General features: G+C 43.9%; 3 protein-coding genes across 7 annotated transcripts; 1 reads left to right on the top strand and 2 right to left on the bottom strand.

The window, feature by feature from the left end:
- The first annotated feature begins 4,406 nt into the window (after positions 1–4,406).
- Positions 4,407–15,648, top strand: LOC143352179 (retinal guanylyl cyclase 2). 4 transcript variants are annotated; one of them, XM_076784525.1, is made up of 22 exons: positions 4,407–4,700; positions 5,975–6,387; positions 6,519–6,682; positions 6,761–6,890; positions 6,981–7,133; positions 7,265–7,745; positions 7,856–8,175; positions 8,326–8,431; positions 8,574–8,676; positions 8,801–8,989; positions 9,105–9,188; positions 9,447–9,623; positions 9,756–9,915; positions 10,008–10,157; positions 10,321–10,492; positions 10,618–10,758; positions 10,971–11,163; positions 11,275–11,446; positions 11,606–11,876; positions 12,664–12,675; positions 12,922–13,721; positions 13,812–15,648. In XM_076784525.1, exons 2-22 carry the CDS (start codon positions 6,120–6,122, stop codon positions 14,108–14,110), a joined length of 4,545 nt encoding a protein of 1,514 aa, XP_076640640.1. In that variant the 5' UTR covers positions 4,407–4,700; positions 5,975–6,119; the 3' UTR covers positions 14,111–15,648. The 4 variants fall into 4 exon arrangements, with proteins under 4 accessions (XP_076640640.1, XP_076640639.1, XP_076640642.1 ...); XM_076784524.1 differs by having other exon boundaries at positions 5,766–6,387; XM_076784527.1 differs by lacking the exon at positions 13,812–15,648 and having other exon boundaries at positions 5,766–6,387; positions 12,620–12,675; positions 12,922–13,038.
- Positions 15,649–15,832: 184 nt separating this feature from the next.
- On the bottom strand, positions 15,833–19,419 carry LOC143352180 (uncharacterized). 2 transcript variants are annotated; one of them, XM_076784528.1, is made up of 4 exons: positions 18,929–19,419; positions 17,237–17,490; positions 16,914–17,096; positions 15,833–16,088 (listed from the first exon to the last, which is right to left on the bottom strand). In XM_076784528.1, the coding sequence occupies exons 2-4, from the start codon at positions 17,488–17,490 to the stop codon at positions 16,079–16,081; spliced, it is 447 nt and encodes a 148-aa protein (XP_076640643.1). In that variant the 5' UTR covers positions 18,929–19,419; the 3' UTR covers positions 15,833–16,078. The 2 variants fall into 2 exon arrangements, with proteins under 2 accessions (XP_076640643.1, XP_076640644.1); XM_076784529.1 differs by lacking the exon at positions 18,929–19,419 and adding an exon at positions 17,680–18,299.
- A 51-nt stretch (positions 19,420–19,470) lies between these two features.
- LOC143362950 (uncharacterized) lies at positions 19,471–20,819 on the bottom strand. The gene is made up of 4 exons (XM_076803490.1): positions 20,484–20,819; positions 20,030–20,333; positions 19,695–19,811; positions 19,471–19,586 (listed from the first exon to the last, which is right to left on the bottom strand). Exons 2-4 carry the CDS (start codon positions 20,317–20,319, stop codon positions 19,574–19,576), a joined length of 420 nt encoding a protein of 139 aa, XP_076659605.1. The 5' UTR covers positions 20,320–20,333; positions 20,484–20,819; the 3' UTR covers positions 19,471–19,573.
- Positions 20,820–20,834: the final 15 nt, after the last annotated feature.

Raw genomic sequence — 20,834 nt, 5'->3', positions numbered from 1 at the left:
TACTTCCCGCGGAATACCCCTCGCTCCGTTAGCAACACACAACTATGTGTGTTCCCAGGGACCACCACGAGGAGGTGGAGCGTAGAGGATTTTAGGGATATGACCACCACCACTGTGGTATACCTAGCAGTGGATCCGAATCACCACTACTAAGCCCATATCCCCTTGGTCCCCAACCCTAACCCTAACCCTAACCCTAACCCTAACCCTAACCCTAACCCTAACCCTAACCCTAACCCTAACCCTAACCCTAACCCTAACCCTAACCCTAACCCTAACCCTAACCCTAACCCTAACCCTAACCCTAACCCTTTTTCAGGTTAGTTTTGGAGGGTTAGGGGTTAGTTTTGGGAAGGTTAGGGTTAGTTTTGGAGGGTTAGGGTTGGGTTTTGGTGGGTTAGGGTTACTTTTGGAGGGTTAGGGTTAGTTTTGGGAAGGTTAGGGTTAGTTTTGGAGGGTTAGGGTTAGGTTTTGGGTGGGTTAGGGTTACTTTTGGAGGGTTAGGGTTAGTTTGGGGAAGGTTAGGGTTAGTTTTGGAGGGTTAGGGTTAGTTTTTTGAAGGTTAGGGTTAGTTTTGGAGGGTTAGGGTTAGTTTTTGGAAGGTTGGGCTAGTTTAGGAGGGTTGGGGTTAGTTTTCGGAGGGTTAGGGTTAGGTTTTGGAGGGTTAGGGTTATGTTTTGGTGGGTTAGGGTTACTTTTGGAGGGTTAGGGTTAGTTTTGGGAAGGTTAGGGTTAGTTTTTGGAGGGTTAGGGTTGGTTTTTTTAGGGTTAGGGTTAGTTTTTGGAAGGTTGGGCTAGTTTGGGAGGGTTGGGGTTAGTTTTCGGAGGGTTAGGGTTAGTTTTCGGAGGGTTAGGGTTCGGTTTTGGTGGGTTAGGGTTAGGTTTTGGTGGGTTAGGGTTAGGTTTTGGTGGGTTAGAGTTACTTTTGGGGGTTAGGGTTGGGGTTAGTTTGGGAAGGTTAGGGTTAGTTTTGGAGGGTTAGGGTTAGGTTTTGGTGGGTTAGGGTTACTTTTGGAGGGTTAGGGTTAGTTTTGGGAAGGTTAGGGTTAGTTTTGGAGGGTTAGGGTTAGTTTTTGGTAGGTTGGGCTAGTTTGGGAGGGTTGGGGTTAGTTTTCGGAGGGTTAGGGTTAGGTTTTGGAGGGTTAGGGTTATGTTTTGGTGGGTTAGGGTTACTTTTGGAGGGTTAGGGTTAGTTTTGGGAAGGTTAGGGTTAGTTTTTGGAGGGTTAGGGTTGGTTTTTTGAGGGTTAGGGTTAGTTTTTGGAAGGTTGGGCTAGTTTGGGAGGGTTGGGGTTAGTTTTCGGAGGGTTAGGGTTAGTTTTCGGAGGGTTAGGGTTCGGTTTTGGTGGGTTGGGGTTAGGTTTTGGTGGGTTAGGGTTAGTTTTCGGTGGGTTTGGGTTAGTTTTGGAGGGGTGGGGTTAGTTTTGGAGGGTTAGGGTTAGGTTTTGGTGGGTTAGGGTTAGGTTTTGGTGGGTTAGGGTTACTTTTGGGGGGTTAGGGTTGGGGTTAGTTTTGGGAAGTTAGGGTTAGTTTTTGGAGGGTTAGGGTTAGGTTTTGGTGGGTTAGGGTTAGTTTTCGGTGGGTTTGGGTTAGTTTTGGAGGGGTGGGGTTAGTTTTGGAGGGTTAGGGTTAGGTTTTGGTGGGTTAGGGTTACTTTTGGGGGGTTAGGGTTGGGGTTAGTTTTGGGAAGGTTAGGGTTAGTTTTTGGAGGGTTAGGGTTAGGTTTTGGTGGGTTAGGGTTAGGTTTTGGTGGGTTAGGGTTACTTTTGGGGGTTAGGGTTGGGGTTAGTTTTGGGAAGGTTAGGATTAGTTTTTGGAGGATTAGGGTTAGGTTTTGGTGGGTTAGGGTTAGTTTTGGAGGGGTGGGGTTAGTTTTGGAGGGTTAGGGTTAGGTTTTGGTGGGTTAGGGTTACTTTTGGGGGGTTAGGGTTGGGGTTAGTTTTGGGAAGGTTAGGATTAGTTTTTGGAGGATTAGGGTTAGGTTTTGGTGGGTTAGGGTTAGTTTTCGGTGGGTTTGGGTTAGTTTTGGAGGGGTGGGGTTAGTTTTGGAGGGTTAGGGTTAGGTTTTGGTGGGTTAGGGTTACTTTTGGGGGGTTAGGGTTGGGGTTAGTTTTGGGAAGGTTAGGGTTAGTTTTTTGAGGGTTAGGGTTAGGTTTTGGTGGGTTAGGGTTAGGTTTTGGTGGGTTAGGGTTACTTTTGGGCGGTTAGGGTTGGGGTTAGTTTTGGGAAGGTTAGGGTTAGTTTTTGGAGGATTAGGGTTAGGTTTTGGTGGGTTAGGGTTATGGTTAGTTTTGGAAAGGTTGGGGTTAGGGTTTCGTAGGTTACGATTATGTTTTCCATGGTTATGGTTAGGTTTTCGATCATTAGGGTTAGATTTTCCGTGGTTAGGGTTAGGTTTTCCATGGTTAGGGTTAGGATTTCCATGGTTAGAGTTAGGTTTTCGAGGGTTAGGGTTAGGGTGTCGGTGGTTAGGATTAACTTTTTAGGGTTAGGGTTAGGTTTTCGATAATTAGGGTTAACTTTTAGGATTAGGAATAGGTTTTAGGGCTAGTGTGAATGGTTAGGGTTAGGTTTATTGGAGGCACGGTTAGGTTTTTGTTTGTTACGGTTAAGTTTTTAGGGTTAGGGTTAGGGTTAGGACTATTGTGTGTAAGGAAACATCTCCGTAGGAAGTCATTAGAGTAGAAAGTCAGTTTGAGTTTTGAAATTGCATAAACCGCGAGTGGAGTAGAACTATTCAGGAAAGAACAGTCTCAGTGTTTCTTAATAATTTTTTCTAAACAAGGTACAATAAAGTGGTATAGTAGGGAGTGATATCAATGCACACATTAATAGTTTAATAATATTCATATCATTAGTTTATCAATAGCTACCAATTTTGAGAGTGAGAGAAAAAAAAAAAAATTTTTTGCGGCTACGCCTTGTCGAAGCTAAACCGATACGTCACGGCGTAGGGGGTTTCAGGGAGCAAGAAAAAATTTCCAAAAAGTGCTTAGAAATAGCAGGAGGATGCTTTTTCTCGGAAACGAAGGATTTTAGGAGAAAAAAGGAAGGGGTCGAAAAGAAGGAGAAGGACGCACAGATCAATTTAAGACTTGTTTCGGAAGATTAGGCCCCTCCTCGGCGCGAAGTCGCTGCTTCGCGGCGACTTTGCGCCTCGTCGGCTTCGCCGACTCGGCTTTTATCTCTCCTAGAAGCTAAAAAAAATTAATTGAGAAAAGCAGATTAGATTTCTAAACTGGAGGGGGTAATCCGGGGCGATTCAGTAAGCCGCACAGCGAGAAAAAGAGAAAAATATCTCAGACTCGACTTAATTAAATAATAATTTGTTTTCGCTTCATCGTTGAATCGGTGTTTTCATTGATTTCACGATCAGGCTAACTGTCCGTGTACACGGATTCACAAATAGGGTTTGAAAGTTTCATCCTGCTTTGCTTTTTTTTTTTCTTGAAGTTTCCAGAATTTGCTGTAAGATGACGCCATCGTTTTCTTTTAACGTTTCAATCACGAAACTATTACTACATTATTGTTAATCTTGCAATATATTTATTTTTGTACCCTGGTCTATAGTCAGATTGTGCTAACTGTTTGCTTAATGCGTAAATATTGATTTTGCATACCTAATATCAGTTCAAAAGACCTCCCCTCTAAACATTTCTATGTCCTCAGAATACTTTCTTTTTCTCTCGGGTAATAAAAATATGTTATCAGTATTAAATATATGTCGTGTATATTGTATATATATTTTGTTTTTACTTTTGGTACATGATCGATTCTTCTTGTTTTACATATTGCAAGCATTAGGGAAACGAGCATGTTTATAGAAATACTCAAGAAAAAGTTATTCATAGAAAAAAAAAGTCGCTTATAAATACTTTTACAAAATTTTGTTTTTATTTCATTTTATTTTATGGTTTAATGTCGCAACAACTGCTACATTATATTAGCGACAGGTTATATTGTTAAAACAAAATTTTTTTTTGTAGACGTTTATTTTAAAGTGGTCGCATTAACGGCTAAAAACAAAATTTGTTTGCGTTCAACAGGCCAAAATATTTAAAAATAGGTGTGCCAATAAGGGTGATAAGCCTGCAACCCTGTTTCATACGTATACGTACAGCGTATGTATACTACGTATATACATACATACGTAGAGTCTGGCATGACAATGTCGACTAATTCAACAATGAATGACGTTGAAGGAGAAAAGAACAGAACAGAACAGAACAGGACAGGACAGCACGGAACAAAAAACGATGATTCACGAATCGAAGCGAAGATGATACTGAGCAGCGAGCACGGTGCGGGACTGCATGCTGGTTGCTCGCCTTGTTCCCGGGACAAACCTCCCTCGTGATAACGTCAGCTCCCGAGCATGTGTAGAAGGGAGGTAGGCAAGTTAGTTCGATATCGGGCGCCGAGGCGTTCGGACCGTCCAGGAACGTTTCTAATTTTTCTGTTGATTTTCGTGTTTTGCGGCTCCTGTTTGATTGCGTGCGTGCTTTGTTTGATTCGCGTCGAAAATAATAGAAGCTTCAACCGAGTAGAAAAGGAACACGAACCGAAATATTTGTCTTCAGTGATTCACGATATGCGTGTTTTTAAAATCTCGTCGAAAACACGGAACCCTTTCTGGTGTATAGGCAAGGAAAAGAGAAGGGAACAACTGTATCGCAGTCGTTCCTCCAGAGGAGAAAAACGGTAAGAGCGAACGAACTCGAACGAATCCGTTGTCGCAGACAGACAGACCTTCTTACCTTTCCCGGTATCGTTTGTTATATCGAGAGAGGAAAAGGACCGACCAAACTCTGCGTTGCCTCCACGTTGTATCATACATCCATACCAAATAAATCTGACATGGATTTTGAAATTGTTGGTCAAATACAGATACCGTATATCAGTAAATACTATAGTACTAACACGAAACCGAATCCGAATCCGAATTCGATTCGCAGCGAATCGGGACCTAAAGCAAACGGATCACTGAAAATGGTTCGTGATTTTGGATTTATTCGCGTCTAACAATCAGAACGAGGAATTTTCAAAAATCCACTTGGACGTAGGAATAGAAAAGGACGTAACGTTGAAGCACTCGAAAAGAAAAAACAATCCGTCAACGAAGATTACTTGTGCATAGCGTTACGTTGACACAACGCGTGACCATTCTTTCCTATTTACCCTTCCGGTTTCCTCGCCGAAACGGAAAATGATTTCGATACAGTTCGCAATGTTGATTTAAGCACTGAACCGTAAAACAAAAGATCGTGGTCGTAGAAACGCTCTCGGGTTCTTTAAAACGCAATAGGTTTCGTCGGTGTGGTCACGGTAAAAAGAGCAACGCGATTCAACTACAACTATTACTAAAATTACTTGAATAATCGGTTGTAGCGTTGAACGGTAAATGTCACTAAAACTGAACCGAACCGAACCGAACCGAAACGACGAGAAACGACAAGAAACGAATCGAATCCAGGTGAAACGCTAGAATAATTACAGTACAAATAAAATACGATAAACGGTATGTCCGGTGGACTTGTTAAATATCAATCGCGGAAGATTCTTCGAAAGTATTTCGATATTTTTAGCATCGGTAAATACTAAATGTGGTGGAAAATGTTTACGGCGCTTTAGTCTAGCGTGATTAAGTTGTACGGCACCCCGTTTTTTTTTCTTTTTTTTTTTTTTTGTACGAAAAGATTGTACACGCTCTAATTACTACCGCTCTCGATCGTCGTTTATCGTCCCATACTTCCGCGCGTGTCACAGGTATTTGCCATAAATAAAATCTCCCCTAGCGACAACAAGCAACAAGAAAATTTGATTAATCGGCTTGACGCGTTTAACGGACGGCATTGCAGGATTACGAAATTACAAGATTACGGGATTACGAGAATCGCGATCCGATGTCGATGTCTGATCGAAAACCGATTACAAGCGAAATTGGAGGCGTGTATTGGTTCTGATTGGTTGCACAGTGTATACGTTGAAAGGAAAGGAAGCCAGAATCGAATAGATACGGGCCAATAGATCAGCTGATCCGGCGAGAAGGCGGACTACATCGAGAACGAACTAAACACCGAGCACCGAGCACCACCGAGCCAAAAGGGTCGTCGGAGGCCCATGGCCGGGAACTCTTTTGATCGATTCTGGTCGTGGATCCCGATCGTGATCCTTTCCAGTTGTTTCGTTTTATCGAACACCGATGATCAAACTCCGTGCGTTTCGTACACGTCGAACGTAACCGAAGACCTCTATGAACGACAGCCGACGGAAGTAACAGTTTTCCTGCGAGAGGATTGTAGCAGCGAAACGAACGTGACAGACGATATTCAAGAATTCTTCGATCGATCGAACTTTGATGTACGAATCGGTGTGATTCCAACGTCTCGTAAGTATCGCGTTTACCGCTTACCATTACCATTCAGTGCGTATCGATCGAGAGAGAGAGAGAGAGAGAGAGAGAGAGAGAGAGAGAGAGAGAGAGAGCAAGATTATTGTCCGTTTTCTTCCGATCGTCAGTGTCGTGTGAAAGAAAGACGCGAGGTCTTGACACCTTGTTGCGCATACTTGGAGAGAAGAAAACAAAAGTTGTCGTAGCTGCTGTCGATACACCCATGTGCGAAGTTACGGCTAGACTCGCGCTGCTTTGGAACGTGTCCCTGTTCACATGGACGTGTCCTTTGGTGAGAAATTTCAGTTGAATTCGTGGAAACCGTGAAACCGTTTGGTCCTATCGGCGATGATATTGCTTATCGTTCCAGACAGACGACACGGACACCAGAGAATTTTCATCGATCGTCAGACTATCGCCGTCTTTGCCGGGGATAGCAAAGGCTCTAACAGAGATTCTGATGAACTTGAAATGGAAAGCCGTATCCATGATAGGAACTGGTAATATGTACCGATGGCAAATTACAATAATGTATACTTATCGATTCGAACGCAACAGATTCGATCGATTCGAAACTTTTCGTATTGCAGATCGTGAGCCGTGGTCGAGTCTCGACAGGGCGCTGTTGAATGCTCTTCGAGGTATCGGAGCTATATTACGATATCACGTGATATTGCCGTATCATTCTTCCCTCGAAGAGATTCGGAAGCTCCTTCGTCCGACGCACAACATTTCTCGGAGAGGTGAGTCCGTTTGGTTTAGCTTGTTCGCTCGCCGAACAGATGTTGAACCAGATGCGTATCGGTATCCGCGTGTTGCTGGATCTTACGATACGTTACTGGTATGTATGTACAACACACTCGATTGTTTGCAGTTACCCTGTTGTGTCTACCGACGTCGGATGATAACGACATAACGTCACGGGTTCTTGCCGAGCTGGACGGCGCTCGCAAGCCATCCAGGACCGCGGGTACCACGACCACCGTGATTGTTCACACAAAGGACGACGATTCTTTTTTACCAAATAGAAAAACGAAAACAAACTCTTTGGTTTCCCGCTTCGTTGCCACGGTATCCATTTCGTCCGAAAATGTCACGTCTTCCAACGTTTCTTCGTTAAACGAATCCCGCGATTATCATTCCCCTGGATTGCACGATGCGTATGCGAAACAAACGAGCGACGAAGAAATAGAAGAAGAAGAAGAAGAGGAAATGGACGGATTTGGAACAGAAATCGAAACAGAAGCAGAGGCAAAAGAAACGGAACGGAAAAGGAAATATCGATATTTACCACCGCGAAACCTGAGTTCGGATTTTTTGGAAAAACTTTTGATAATAACGCCTCTCGATCATAGGTACACATATATAATATACATGTATCGCGTCGCGTCGCGTCGCGTCGAGGCGATTCCAACTGATGGAAAATATTGTAATAACCGAGATTATTTCCGTTTATCTGTCGCAGATACGATGCGGAGAAGGTGTACAACGGTACCGAAACGTATGCCCGACCATCGTTGTTCGATCGTTTGAATGAAACTTTTACCGTATTAATGCACGACAACTCTACCATTAACTCGTTCAACAACAAAATGTACACGTACGTGTTATTGGATTGGCGTTTGGACGCCGATGCCTGGAAACCTATAATGATCAGCATAGAACAACGAAAGAAACTTTTCGTTCGAAAATTGTTCGCGAACGCTCCGGTCTTCCACGATGCGAACATTGACATTTTAAAATGCAACGCGGAGGTTGGCGTGGAGTTCGATATCGATTGCACAGGTAACAAGCAAAGAAAGATCAGCTATATATGTACTTGCTCTAGTTTCTCGAATATTCGCGTTTCGTATTTCATCGAATGATATTTTGTTCGAATACGTGTATGGATGAAAATAGTCGTGCACCTAGAGAGACCATTTTTCTCCTTTTCAGACAACTCCTCCGACGAAACAGCGTTTCGCATCGCGCGTATCGTAACCATAGTTCTGGGATCGCTGTTATTGACCACGTTCGCGATATTAGCCGGCATCTTGATCAGGTAACAGCTAATCGATTTCTGCGTCTTATCTGTTCGTCCATGACACGCGCACGGTGTATCCTCGCGAGACGACGGATAATATTCGTTGTTATAATATCCGGCTTGTTTGTTTAATCGCTCGATCCTTTTCCCCGACACGTAGAAGAAAACTTCTTAAGAAGAGAATATCGAAAGGTCAGTACAAGATCATTCTGACTACGTCGGATTTTGTGTTTCCGCAAGTGCCTCGTGTAGATTTTAGAAGGGTGAGTAGAATAGTAGATTATGGAATTATCGAGTTTCCGCAAGGAGAACAAAATACGTAGAGACACGCGTATACTTGTATCGAGTAAATACGAGTTAACGCCTGCGCGGCATACTGTACCGCAGGTCGACGAGGGTATCGAGACAATGTTGTCCTGTTGGTTGCAACAATTGCAAGAATTTGGCGGTCCCGAGGTGGAGAAACCGGATCTTCTTCAACTCGGCAGTGTTTCCTCGTTACGACCGTATCTACGGACAAGCACGGGGAACTTGGCGCGACATGGTTTCTTCAAAGTACCGCGCGCTCAGTACAACGTGAGTATCGTTTACTTGGCCATATGTGCTTGGGCTTACGCGCGTTTCTTATTCGATGTTCCATATTCGAAGAAAAAAAAAATGAGAAGCTTGTTATTTCTGTTATTGTCGTTAGGGAGACTTGGTGCAGTTGAAAGAGTTGCACGCGGAAGATGGCACGTTCGAGCTAAAGAGCAAGGCCATGGACGTTTTGGTCGTGGTAAGAGAACGTTGTCGCGTCACGATATTTTTTTCTACTTTAAGAAGAAGAAATTGGACCTTTGAATATATATATATATATATATATATATATATATATATATATATATATATATATATATATATATATATATATTATATTATAGAATCGTTTAAGCTTAATACCGTGTATGTATGCCTACATACCCACTTAACTACCTACCTACCTACCTACCTACCTACCTACCTACCTACCTTCTTGTGACTCGACCATGCACAGATGCACGGGTTACGTCACGAAAATTTGAATCCTCTGATCGGATGTTTAAACGAGCCAACGAGACCGTGCCTCGTTTACGAGTACTGTTCGAGAGGGTCGTTGGAGGACGTGCTGGTACAAGATGAAATCAAACTGGACTGGTCGTTTAGATTGTCCTTGCTCACCGACCTTGTACGGGTAGGTCATATGTAGATACGTATGTATGTATATACGTACGTGTGTACATACGTACGCGTAGATGGATTGCATGGATTCGATGGATTCTTTCTACAAGTAGAAATAAAATAAAAGATAATATTTCCTGTAAAGGGTATGAGATACCTGCATGGTACACCGGTACGAGTACATGGTTATCTGACATCGCGCAACTGCGTGATAGACGCACGCTGGGTACTAAAGGTGACCGATTACGGGCTACCCGCGTTTTACGAGGCTCAGAGTATCGAGTGCCCGGCAAAAACCGCTCGAGGTATAGTCAAAATCATCCATCCAGTCGTGTCGAGATGTTGCCGATTTGCCGGTGTTTCACGTTTCACATTTTCCTACGCTCTCGCAACGTAGATCTGTTGTGGACGGCACCGGAATTGCTGAGACATCCGAATCTGCGGAAAAAAGGAACGCAACCAGGAGATGTTTACAGTTTTGGAATTATTATGCAAGAGGTGGTGGTTCGCGGAGAACCGTATTGCATGCTCGCGTTGTCACCGGAAGGTAAGCGAAATCGAAATGATTCTTTCGGCTTTCGCGTACATACATGTGTATTTCGGATCGAACGACGATGCGCTCTGTTGTTAATCGCCGGTACGTCGGTTACCAACGCCGTCGGTAACTTTGATCTTGGTATGTATAATCTATGTGTTGTATCCCGTTGCAGACATCATGGAGAAATTGAAAAAGCCACCGCCTTTGATCAGACCGTCTGTGAGCAAAGGTGCGGCGCCGCCCGAAGCGATAAACATCATGCGTCAATGTTGGGCAGAAGCCGCAGACATGAGACCCGATTTTAACGACGTTCACGATCGTTTCAAGACCCTCAACCATGGACGGTAGGTAACGCCAAATAGCGACAAATTATTCTATTAATTATTCGATCGTGAGTCATTTTGATCGGGCTAGGTGTAACGTGTATGTGTATACTCGATATTATGCGTTTGTTTTCTTTCCTTCTCAGAAAGGTCAATTTCGTAGACACGATGTTTCAAATGTTGGAGAAATATTCGAATAATCTGGAAGAGCTGATACGAGAACGCACGGAGCAATTGGACATGGAGAAGAAAAAGACGGAGCAATTGTTGAATCGAATGTTACCAAGGTACATATTATTTAACATTACAGAGATACCACAAGTAGCTGTCTCGAATTCCTCGAACGCCTTGAAAACTCCTAGATACAGAAAGGAGGGAAACTGTAATAGGGGGAAACTGTGTCGCGCGCGAGCAAAACGTACTACATACATACATACATACATACATACCAATACTTGTACGCATACTCGCATTTTAATCGACTCCTGAATCCTTTCAGTTCGGTCGCGGAGAAGCTGAAATTGGGAATGCCAGTCGATCCCGAGGAATTTCGCGAGGTGACCATCTATTTTTCGGACATTGTTGGTTTCACAACCATTTCCGCGCATTCGACTCCATTCCAAGTAGTCGACCTGTTGAACGATCTGTACACCTGTTTCGACGCAACGATCAACGCGTACACCGTGTACAAGGTACACTATACAGTATTCACTGTACACTATACATTGTACACTATACCCAATTCCCACCCTGTACACTATACACTCTACACGACACACTAGCCACTATAGAATTCGTTGTAGGTAGAAACCATAGGAGACGCGTATATGGTCGTGGGTGGTTGTCCCGTAAGGATACCCGATCATGCCTCTCAAATAGCTACGATGGCCCTCGATTTATTACACCAAAGCGGAAAGTTCAAATTGAGACACTTGCCGAAAACTCAACTGAAACTTCGTATTGGCCTTCATACCGGTTAAGTATAGCGCCATGCGGTCTTGTTTTTCTTTTTCTTTTTCTTTTTGTTTGCGTTCGTTTCGTCGTGCTCGATACGCTTTGTTCGAATCGAAGGCGAAGATTTTTGGAAATTAATCGACTCGCGCAAACATACAACTATCGTATTCACGTATGTAGGTCCGTGTTGCGCCGGCGTTGTTGGCTTGACGATGCCGAGGTACTGTCTTTTCGGCGATACGGTGAACACCGCGTCGAGAATGGAATCGACTGGAGCACCGTGGCGCATACACTTGAGCCAAGAAACGAAAGACAGACTGTCTCAGGTCGGTGGATACGACATCGAATATCGTGGACCGACGGAGGTTAAAGGCAAAGGGAAAATGCCGACTTACTGGTTGCTGGGAAAACAAGGTTTCGACAAGGAACTCCCGACTCCGCCTTCGCTTGGGTAAGCCGTTGCACGACTCGTCCAAGTTAAGCTCGATTTACAATGTACGGCACGTACCGGCACGTACCGTCAACGGAACGAACCGGCACCGACCGACATTACATATCCCGAAGAATGTTATGCCAGTTCGGTCCAGTTGGTGCCGGTGCATGTCGTCACTGCGCTGGTTTAGCAGAGCGAAATGGGAAGAGCTAGTTCCACGTCGCTGTCCGATCCGCTCATTTTCACTGTTTCACATCAACTGACGGTTTGTCGCCGGAGCAGTGTAGACATAAAGCATAATCTGTCGGCCGGTTCCGTTGACGATACGTGCCGGTCCGTGCCGTATTGTGTAAATCGACCTTTTTACTCGTTCATCTGTAGCCGTCAAATATTCTAAACACCGTAAAATAGCAAACGAAAAGCGGAAGACTGAAATTTCCGACAATCGTATACACATACGTGTGCGCGTTTATATTGAACGCATGCACCATCCGCTTATGGCAATACGATCATTTTTGTTCGCATTCGCTGGGTTTTTCGTTGGTAAATATAGGTAGTATTCGACACTTGTCGCAGAACAAATGTTCCGACACTATTTACCGGTCACGCTTGGTTCAGTTTCACGCGTATTCAAACGTTTGGTCCTCCGGACTCAACAATCGGGCACAGAAAACAAAAATATAACGGCAGTTGTCGCATCTGCGCGTATATATTTTGTTTCGATAGTATGTAGATCTTCATTCAAGCTGTTTGCTTTTCAGATTTTTAATGCTTTTATCTGTTGCCATACTGCCGCCACCTTCAGGGAAAACCATGGGTAAGTTGTCCACAGTACACACTAATCTAGATACCCGCAAAACGATATTTCCACCGTTGAAACAAACCCTTTGAGTCTTCGTATTGACGCGTCCATACTACATATGTGCGTTGTGCATGTATACGACATGTGCGTGTCACAACTGTCAAAGAAGAAGGATTTATATCTTTCTTGGCTAGTGTCGCGCTTTGATTGAGATTTAGAAATTTAGACATTTTCACGCATTCCAATTCTCACCCATCCAAGATTGAACGACAACACAATCCCGGAACATGTAACTGAGGGAAAGCAGGAGATGGAAACCGTGACGACGACGACGACGACGACGACGACGACGACGGCGACGACGGCGTTGGCGACGGCGATGATGATAACGATAGCAGCTACGACGGCATCGGATTCGGCCCCGGCCCCGGCCCCGGCCCAGGCACCGGCACCGGTGACGGTGACGACGACTACAACAGAGGTTGCGCCATCGATCGACAAGTTCTCGTGCAAAAATTTCTCTTTCGCTCACGATGGAAAAGACAGAAAAGCGGAAGATAATCGAGTCGCAGATAGCAAGACCGACGTTGCCAAGATTACCGCGATGCAACCACGCGGCGAGGATAACGTAGGATCTGGAATCACCGTATCCGTAAACGATGAACAAGTTAACGGTGCAAAATCTTCTCCGCAACTGTCGACAGATTTGACGAACATTCTGTCGGCGCGACAAACGATCAGCGACCGAGAAAACGATCGGATGGATGTGGTTGGGGTTGGGGTTGGGATTGGAGTTGGAGTTGGAGTTGGAGTTGGAGTTGGGGTAACGAAGAATGCCTCTGGAGAGGGTCGAACGTCTCTCGGAGCATCTACCGTATATTCCAGCGAAACGGCTTTCTTGGGGGCGTCTACCAGCTCCCTTACATCGCTTTCTAGCTCGGCCGCGAGTTCCTATAGACCCGCACCTGTCAGACATCGCAAAATAGCCGGCTACATCGATGAAAATGATTTGAGCACGCCGTACAATCATTACAGATGTCTCTCTCCGAACGAACATTATGGTAATTCTCTTTGAACCTTTCTCGCTCTGTTTCTTTCGTTTCTGCTGCCTCCTCCCTCCTTCGCGTTTTCACCTTTCGTTTTGATTTCAGGAAGAACCGCGGGCAACCGTTTCCTCAAAAGACAATTTAGCTTGGATCGACCCGACGATACCATTTGCATTGCTTTTGCGGAACAGGCAAATCATCATCAGCAGCAACAGCAACAGCAACTGCAACTACAACAACAAAATTTAAAAGCTGCACCCCGACTTTACAAGCAAAACAGCGCGGGCGCGGCAAACGATCTGGAACGTATCGAGGAAGTGCCCTCGACACCGACTCCTCTTCTTCAACATTACAGGCAATCGGCGTCGGTATCACTCTCCGTGGAGTCTCTGACGCTTCGTTGAGTACATTGCGCTCGCGTTCTTCGATTGGTCAAGCAACAAATATCATCGTGGTTCCTTGAAAGTTGCCAGGAATCGGACAGTCGAGTCGTGTGTCATGTGTCATGGAACCAGACACGTATGTACTTGCGTATGTACTTGCGTACGTACATGTATGTGTACGACTGCGTACATGTGTATTTATATGTACATTGTACGAACACTCTCAAGTCGTGTCTCTAACTATTCGTTAAGAAAGCACTACAAAGAAAAAATAATGTTCGATCAATGTGAAAATAATGTACCGTTTCTATTTGCGCGAGTCGATTATGCACTGTCAATTGTATTGTCGTTGATCGGCAACAATGATTAATCGGTGATAACACATGTAACAATACGAATACATATAGCGTAGAGTCGCGGAAGAACTCGCGCCAACTACTACATATGTAACAAGAAGACTACTTACATACACAGACGCTCGCGCACGTGCACGCGCGAGCGTATACATACTCTCGTTATCGCGACTGACAATCTCTATTACGTACAAATGTCGACACACAGTCACACACGCACACACACACACAAACACGGAATTCGTATTTCTTTCCAATGTTAAACGAATATCCAAAATATTTGCTATTAACATAGCGTACATTACCTCTGGAGATAGTGAGTAGTTTCTCGCGGTGTAAAAAGTGGTGAAAAAAGAAAAAAAAAATGGAAAAATGAAAAAATGGAGAAATGGTGTAAAATGATTGTTGAATTTGTGGCGCGTCAGCGTCGTTGAAAGCTCGCGAATCGCGTGTCGTTACATATTACGCGTGCGATCGCGTACACCGTCGTAAGAAAGGTTCAAACGAATTCAACGACATTACCGTGCACACGGAAACTTGTCGTTTCAATTTTTCTTTTCTCGTTGTACGTGCCCAACCCTAAATTCAGATGACCGCTTCGAGGAAGGCGGCAAATTAACTCTCTATGGTATTTTCATGAAAAAACTTGTGGCACTTTTCTTTTCGTATTGCAACTTTGTTCGTTCCAAAAGTTAGCAACTCCTCGCTATCGCTTCCGAATCGTGGACAATAACTCGAAATTTTCAAGCGTAGAAACGTAGATTGTCCGTTTGTTTGTCGTGTCAGTATTATCAGAAACTATACGATTTTTTCGTATATCTGTAACGTCAATCTGTAACGAAAAGTACGTACGAATGTTTTATGCGAATACGCAATCGCAATAATATGTGTGTTACATGTGTAGGTAAGTGTACATAGAATTAAAGATGGTGAAGTGGACAATATATCTCGATCGGTGAGAAGAGAGTCTAGTCTAGTCGCCTGCTAGCAGGTTGAAAACGATTTTCAGAGTTTATCTTTTTGTATCTGTCAAATTAGCGCGCGTGAGTTCCGAAAGTACATATAACCAACGCGCGAGCGGCGAATAGTCTAAAGTTAACAAACCGAGACGCGTGTCGAACGAATCGTGATCGTGAAAAAGACAAATTGTAATCGATAATAAAATGTGACGTACAAGTAACTTTATGTGTATGCGTATGCGTACGTGTACGTGTATGTGTATGTGTATGTGTATGTATTCGTCGAGAGTACTATCATCGACAAGCCATAGGAATACGTACTATACAATATGTGTATAAAATTCAATACGTTTTCGTAGCATGATTTTCTGAGCGTCGACGCTTGCTTCACCGTTGCTTCGTGTCGTGGTCGCTTCATTGCCGCGCACACAGACAACGAAAACAGAAAATATTTCAAACGATATTCACTGGCAACGCATACAAAAAGTCTGGTGATAATGTTTCTATTTGGTTTTATTTGTTATTTGATTCGCGTTTGCATTATTTACAGTTTTCGCACGTTCCAAGTCGATGCTTTCGGCGATTGTTCGCTTCATTGTCGGCCGTCTGGTGGTAGTTTTGCGAATGAGGTCTGAGGGTAGATCTCTGGCTGTCTCTGTTTTGGTTGCTGCTAGGCTCTACCAGGCGCTACGATCGAAAGAATCGTTTCGTATCGTTAACACGGTATACACATACATACATATATACGGTACAGTCTTGATCCGATTGTAAGCCGAATCTGATTGTAGTCCGTGCTCCGACATGGATCGTGTAGGGCTACTATTTTTCCTTTTTTTCTTTCTTTCTTTCTTTTATTTTTTTTTTTTTTTTTTTTGTGACCTCACCGACCGACTAGTGAACCGAAGGCACAAGAAAAAGTAGCCTCTCGTGTAAAAATAAAAAGTATTTTTTGTTCACATAAAGAGCTTAACAGCCCGTTGGAGCATGGCGCGACACAGGTAGATATGCCGCATAACGAACATTTTTATACGAATTTGGGCTCTGCGTAAAAAAATTGAAAATGAAAAAGTTACGCGATTCGCTGTTTCTTTTCCATTCGCTATTCTCTTTTACGTCGAAAACTTGCTACATACCGTCAATTGAACCACTGAATACAGCTGAAATGATATCGTGTTTAGTGTACTTTCAATCGGAAAAATGCTACAAATAAGTTGGTGAAAGGCCCGCACAAAAAAAAATGAAAAAGAAAAAGAAAAAGAAAATAATGGAAAATAAAGAATTTTTGTAATTGGATTAGTAGTGGTTCACATCGATATATACCCGACGACCCATCGATTACACTTTGCACTGCCTCGAGGCAGCTCGAGCTTCCCGGCCGGCTCCTCGCGGGGAACCGACTAAGATCGTACAGCTCCGTCCGGCTTTTGTTGGATCAAGACTTTACTGTACAACGTACACGTAATATGGAATTTCGCGTCGAGAAAAATAAACTGTACTGTAGAGAAACGTTACCCGTACGAAGAAGAAGGCTCTTTGAATACAGCGGGTACTGTTTTGACAATTGGTGCCGGTCTTTCGATTATTCTTTCGACGAAAATCGGCTTCTCAACGTATTCGACGTATTTTACGGCCGAAGGTGGAGGTGACAAGTACACGTGACGAACGCTCGGTGCGGTATAATAACCAGCTTTGTACCTGAAAAGCGGCGTACTCTTTTATGTAGTGGTTTCGTAATAGTTTGATACCGGTGACAGAGACGGGAATCACATTGAAATTCGTGAACGATTTCAAATGATTTTGATTCGACGATAAGAACGCGTTCGAAACGGACTCACCCTTTTGCGATTCCCAAACCAAAACCGATCAGTCCTGCACCAAGAAGTTTCTTCTTCAGTAAAAGCGTCCTTTTCTGTCTATTCAGAAGCACTGTCGCGCTTCCGTCTTCGTATTCCGTCGATTGCCCATCGGGGTTGTTCAAGGCTGACAGGGTTGCGTCGTTTGTTTCGGCCAACGAAGCATCCGCGGCAACGGCGAACGAAACGAGGCAACAGCATGCAATGGCAACGATCGCAAAGGTGGTTGAACGCATCTGTCGAGACAAACGTTCGCAGTATGTATTATTAAATACGCGTCAAAAAGACATAAAAACGTAAGAACGTGGAAACGCAAACACGATGCGCGACTGCGCGTGCATGCATTCGGATGATTACATAGAGTGCGTGTTTCTATGTATGTATGTTGTACGATCCTGTTGCTCCGTAATACGTGTACTAATTACCTTGCCCTTATGTCTGTTGTCGAGCGACTTTGAGGTACGGTGAATGCTGGTTCTTGGTGTGACGGTTTTTCAACGGACCCGTTTGATTTTATACAAAGTCGCCTACCTTTGAAGCGCAACACCCTACCACCGTCTTCCTCGACCGATCGTATTCGGGTTCCTTCCTTCGTATTCCTGGTCGAACGGTTGTCTTTAGCGAAGAATCGTTCGTGACAAATTTACATGATCACGGTGATCGAGGCAGCTACGATTCGGACAGAATTGCCATTGATCCTGTTACAGTCATCGACGAAAGTGGTTCGCTTTTCGAAATGTTTCAAAACGCGTGCAACGTGCGTCTTGTGTGCGCTGCGTTACCTTCGAGAAATCGTTCGAAAGCGTAGGACACGGAAGCATACGAAATATCATTGGAAATCGACGCCTATTACGATATACGTAATATGTATCGCGAGCATGCTTCTTTTTCGAGTCATATTTCTATTATTTAACAGGTTTCGACTAATTTTTCGACTCGGTTTTCTTCAAGTGGGAGTAAGTTGATGGAAAATTGTTCGGGGGTACACGTATACGTATGTACATCCACTTGAACGCGGGGAAAACCAATTATACGTACTACCTATATACATACATATACATATACATATATATATATATATATATATATATATATATATATATATATATATATATGTACAAGCACAATGTGTACGATGAAATCGAGTCTGTGTGCTATTTACCCCGACAACTGTGTGTATATTATTCTCGTACATATATGTACATACATACATGGTACATGGAATATTAATATGGGATTCTACGAATTTGAGATTATACGAAATTGAAAAATCTTGAAAATTACACACGAGTTTGGTTTATTATTAAAACGGTGACAACGTAATCAATGGCTAATGATGAAATCGAATCGCAGCGGTTGGCCTCGCGTCGCGTCGCGTCGTTTCGTTCGTGCCGCGTCGTATCGTGTCGTGTCATGAATAAGAATGAAATCCCAGTGAAACAACGAAAATGAAAACGAGATCGACGATCCACGTTCCAAACGAGTGACGTTCGATGTGCTAAGCAACGGTTCAGCCATGTTTAGCCGAACGGATGCGTGCACTCCACAGCACAGGTACGTAGACGGTAGGAGCGCATATATCGTATATTGTACATACACGAATGTATGTTAAGTAAACATACGTTGCAAAGACTACCGAACCTTCGATGGCAGTATATGTACATTCCTACATACCTTCGCCCACGAGCGATCGTGCGTCGACCATGCTCGTACGTGTTACGACGATTATGTACAGAATTATTGTTTATACGTAAAACGATCGTAGACGAATAAGATCGGACGGGTAGTTTAAGAATGGGCGAACGAGGAACCTTTCGTATTGGCAACAAGTTATAATCTATTTCGGGTTATTCTGTATTCACCGGCAGAAATCTGTCTCGCAATATTTTTGACTGTGTGCCTTACCTTTCAACGATCGAATTGCCCAATACTCGCCGCGGTTGGTGTCGGACTTGTTCGAACGGAATTTTTACCGAACCCCGGGTCTCTTGTAGAAACTGATCACCTCGCTGGTCATGCGTCATCGGTGAAATTCGTAGTGTACAGATCCTATTTAAACGTCGAAAGACTGGACGATTTCCATTCTATAAACTGCTAACGCGAACAGTTGACGCAAACCTCGAACCTTGCAGCTTGGCAACCTCGTTGCTCGGAGGTACATACATAGCGGATCAACGTATAAGAACAAAAGGGTGATCATTCAAAGCGAGTCTTATTTTTTTTGAAAATTCTCGATTTTATTAAACAGAGTTGTCTGCGGGTTTAACAAAAGAAATGTCTTCTATAGTCGTTCTTCCGACCGACGTTCGATTCTGTTGATCATCGACTCCATCTACGGAAAAGTACAATCAAAACTAAAGTTTCATTCTTTTCGAATTCTGTTTGTTTTTCTTGTATGTATAACGTATGCGTCTAACACATATGTATAAACCACACCTACCCGTAGTGGTGGTTTGCAAATTCGGCCGTGTAACTGCCTCCGTAACCACCGCCGTAACCACCGCCGTAACCACCCCCGTAACCACCCCCGTAACCACCTCCGTAACCACCTCCGTAGCTGAAAAAAGAGAATTGAAAATACATGTACATACACACACGACGGCGACGCGATGGCACGGAGGACCTAAAGTAAACTGGATAATCGGAAAATAATTAGCAAGACTCGATAAAAGTAGAAATTCCAGACATATCGTAGAGTACAGCTTGACGTATAGTGATATACAGAAATCGGTATATGTACATGGTACATATATTTATACGCATAAATATACTGACTATTTCGCTTTGTACAAGCCCGCGCCGACGACACCGGCGCCGATCAAAGCTTTAGCTCCGACCGCTGCACCGCCGAGTAAGAGCGCCTTCTTTCCTATGAGGGCAGCTCCTCCGAGTAGAGCCAGTTTACCCAATGGAGATCTCTTTTCCCGAACGAGTTGTCCTTTGAGTTCGACGTTCCGGAATCGCGGAACCGCGAGCTCATTCTCGGGCAAACTCAAAGATGCCGCGTGGCTATAGACCACCGACAGAACCACGGTAACAAGTACCAGGAAATGTACCGATTTCATCTTTCTCGAGCCAACTGACAAGGTATTATTATTATTATTATTGTTATCGCTATCGTTATCGTTATCGTTATCGTTATTGTTATAGCATTGTGCAATAACAATATTATAAGAACACAGCCGAAGAAACAGAGAAAACTAACGTGAAACCAAGAGAACAGACTTACACCGACGCGACGGTAGCGATGCCTCTGATGAACGCACACCGTTCGAACGCTTCAAAGCGAAAGACTTTTATACACAAAGTCCAGAGTACATCCCTTCCATGATACAGCTGCTTCTGAGACGAAAACCGGAATTCGCGAATCTTCTTCAGCGCAGCCTCTCGAGGTCGATCTTCGAGACTCGTCCCATCGCATCGCAACGCATCGCAGCAAACGCTGCTCCACCTTTAAATTTTTCATTTGGCAAACTAGTTCTTGTAAACACTTGTTCTTGTTTTCTCATCGGTCATCTTCGTGCTTTGTCCATAAAAAGCGATTAAGCGACACGCGCGTACACAGGTACAGTGTACGTAT

Source organism: Halictus rubicundus, chromosome 2 (genome assembly GCF_050948215.1).
Source record: "Halictus rubicundus isolate RS-2024b chromosome 2, iyHalRubi1_principal, whole genome shotgun sequence".
Lineage (NCBI taxonomy): Eukaryota > Metazoa > Arthropoda > Insecta > Hymenoptera > Halictidae > Halictus > Halictus rubicundus.
This window is presented reverse-complemented; position numbering and strand designations above follow the sequence as displayed.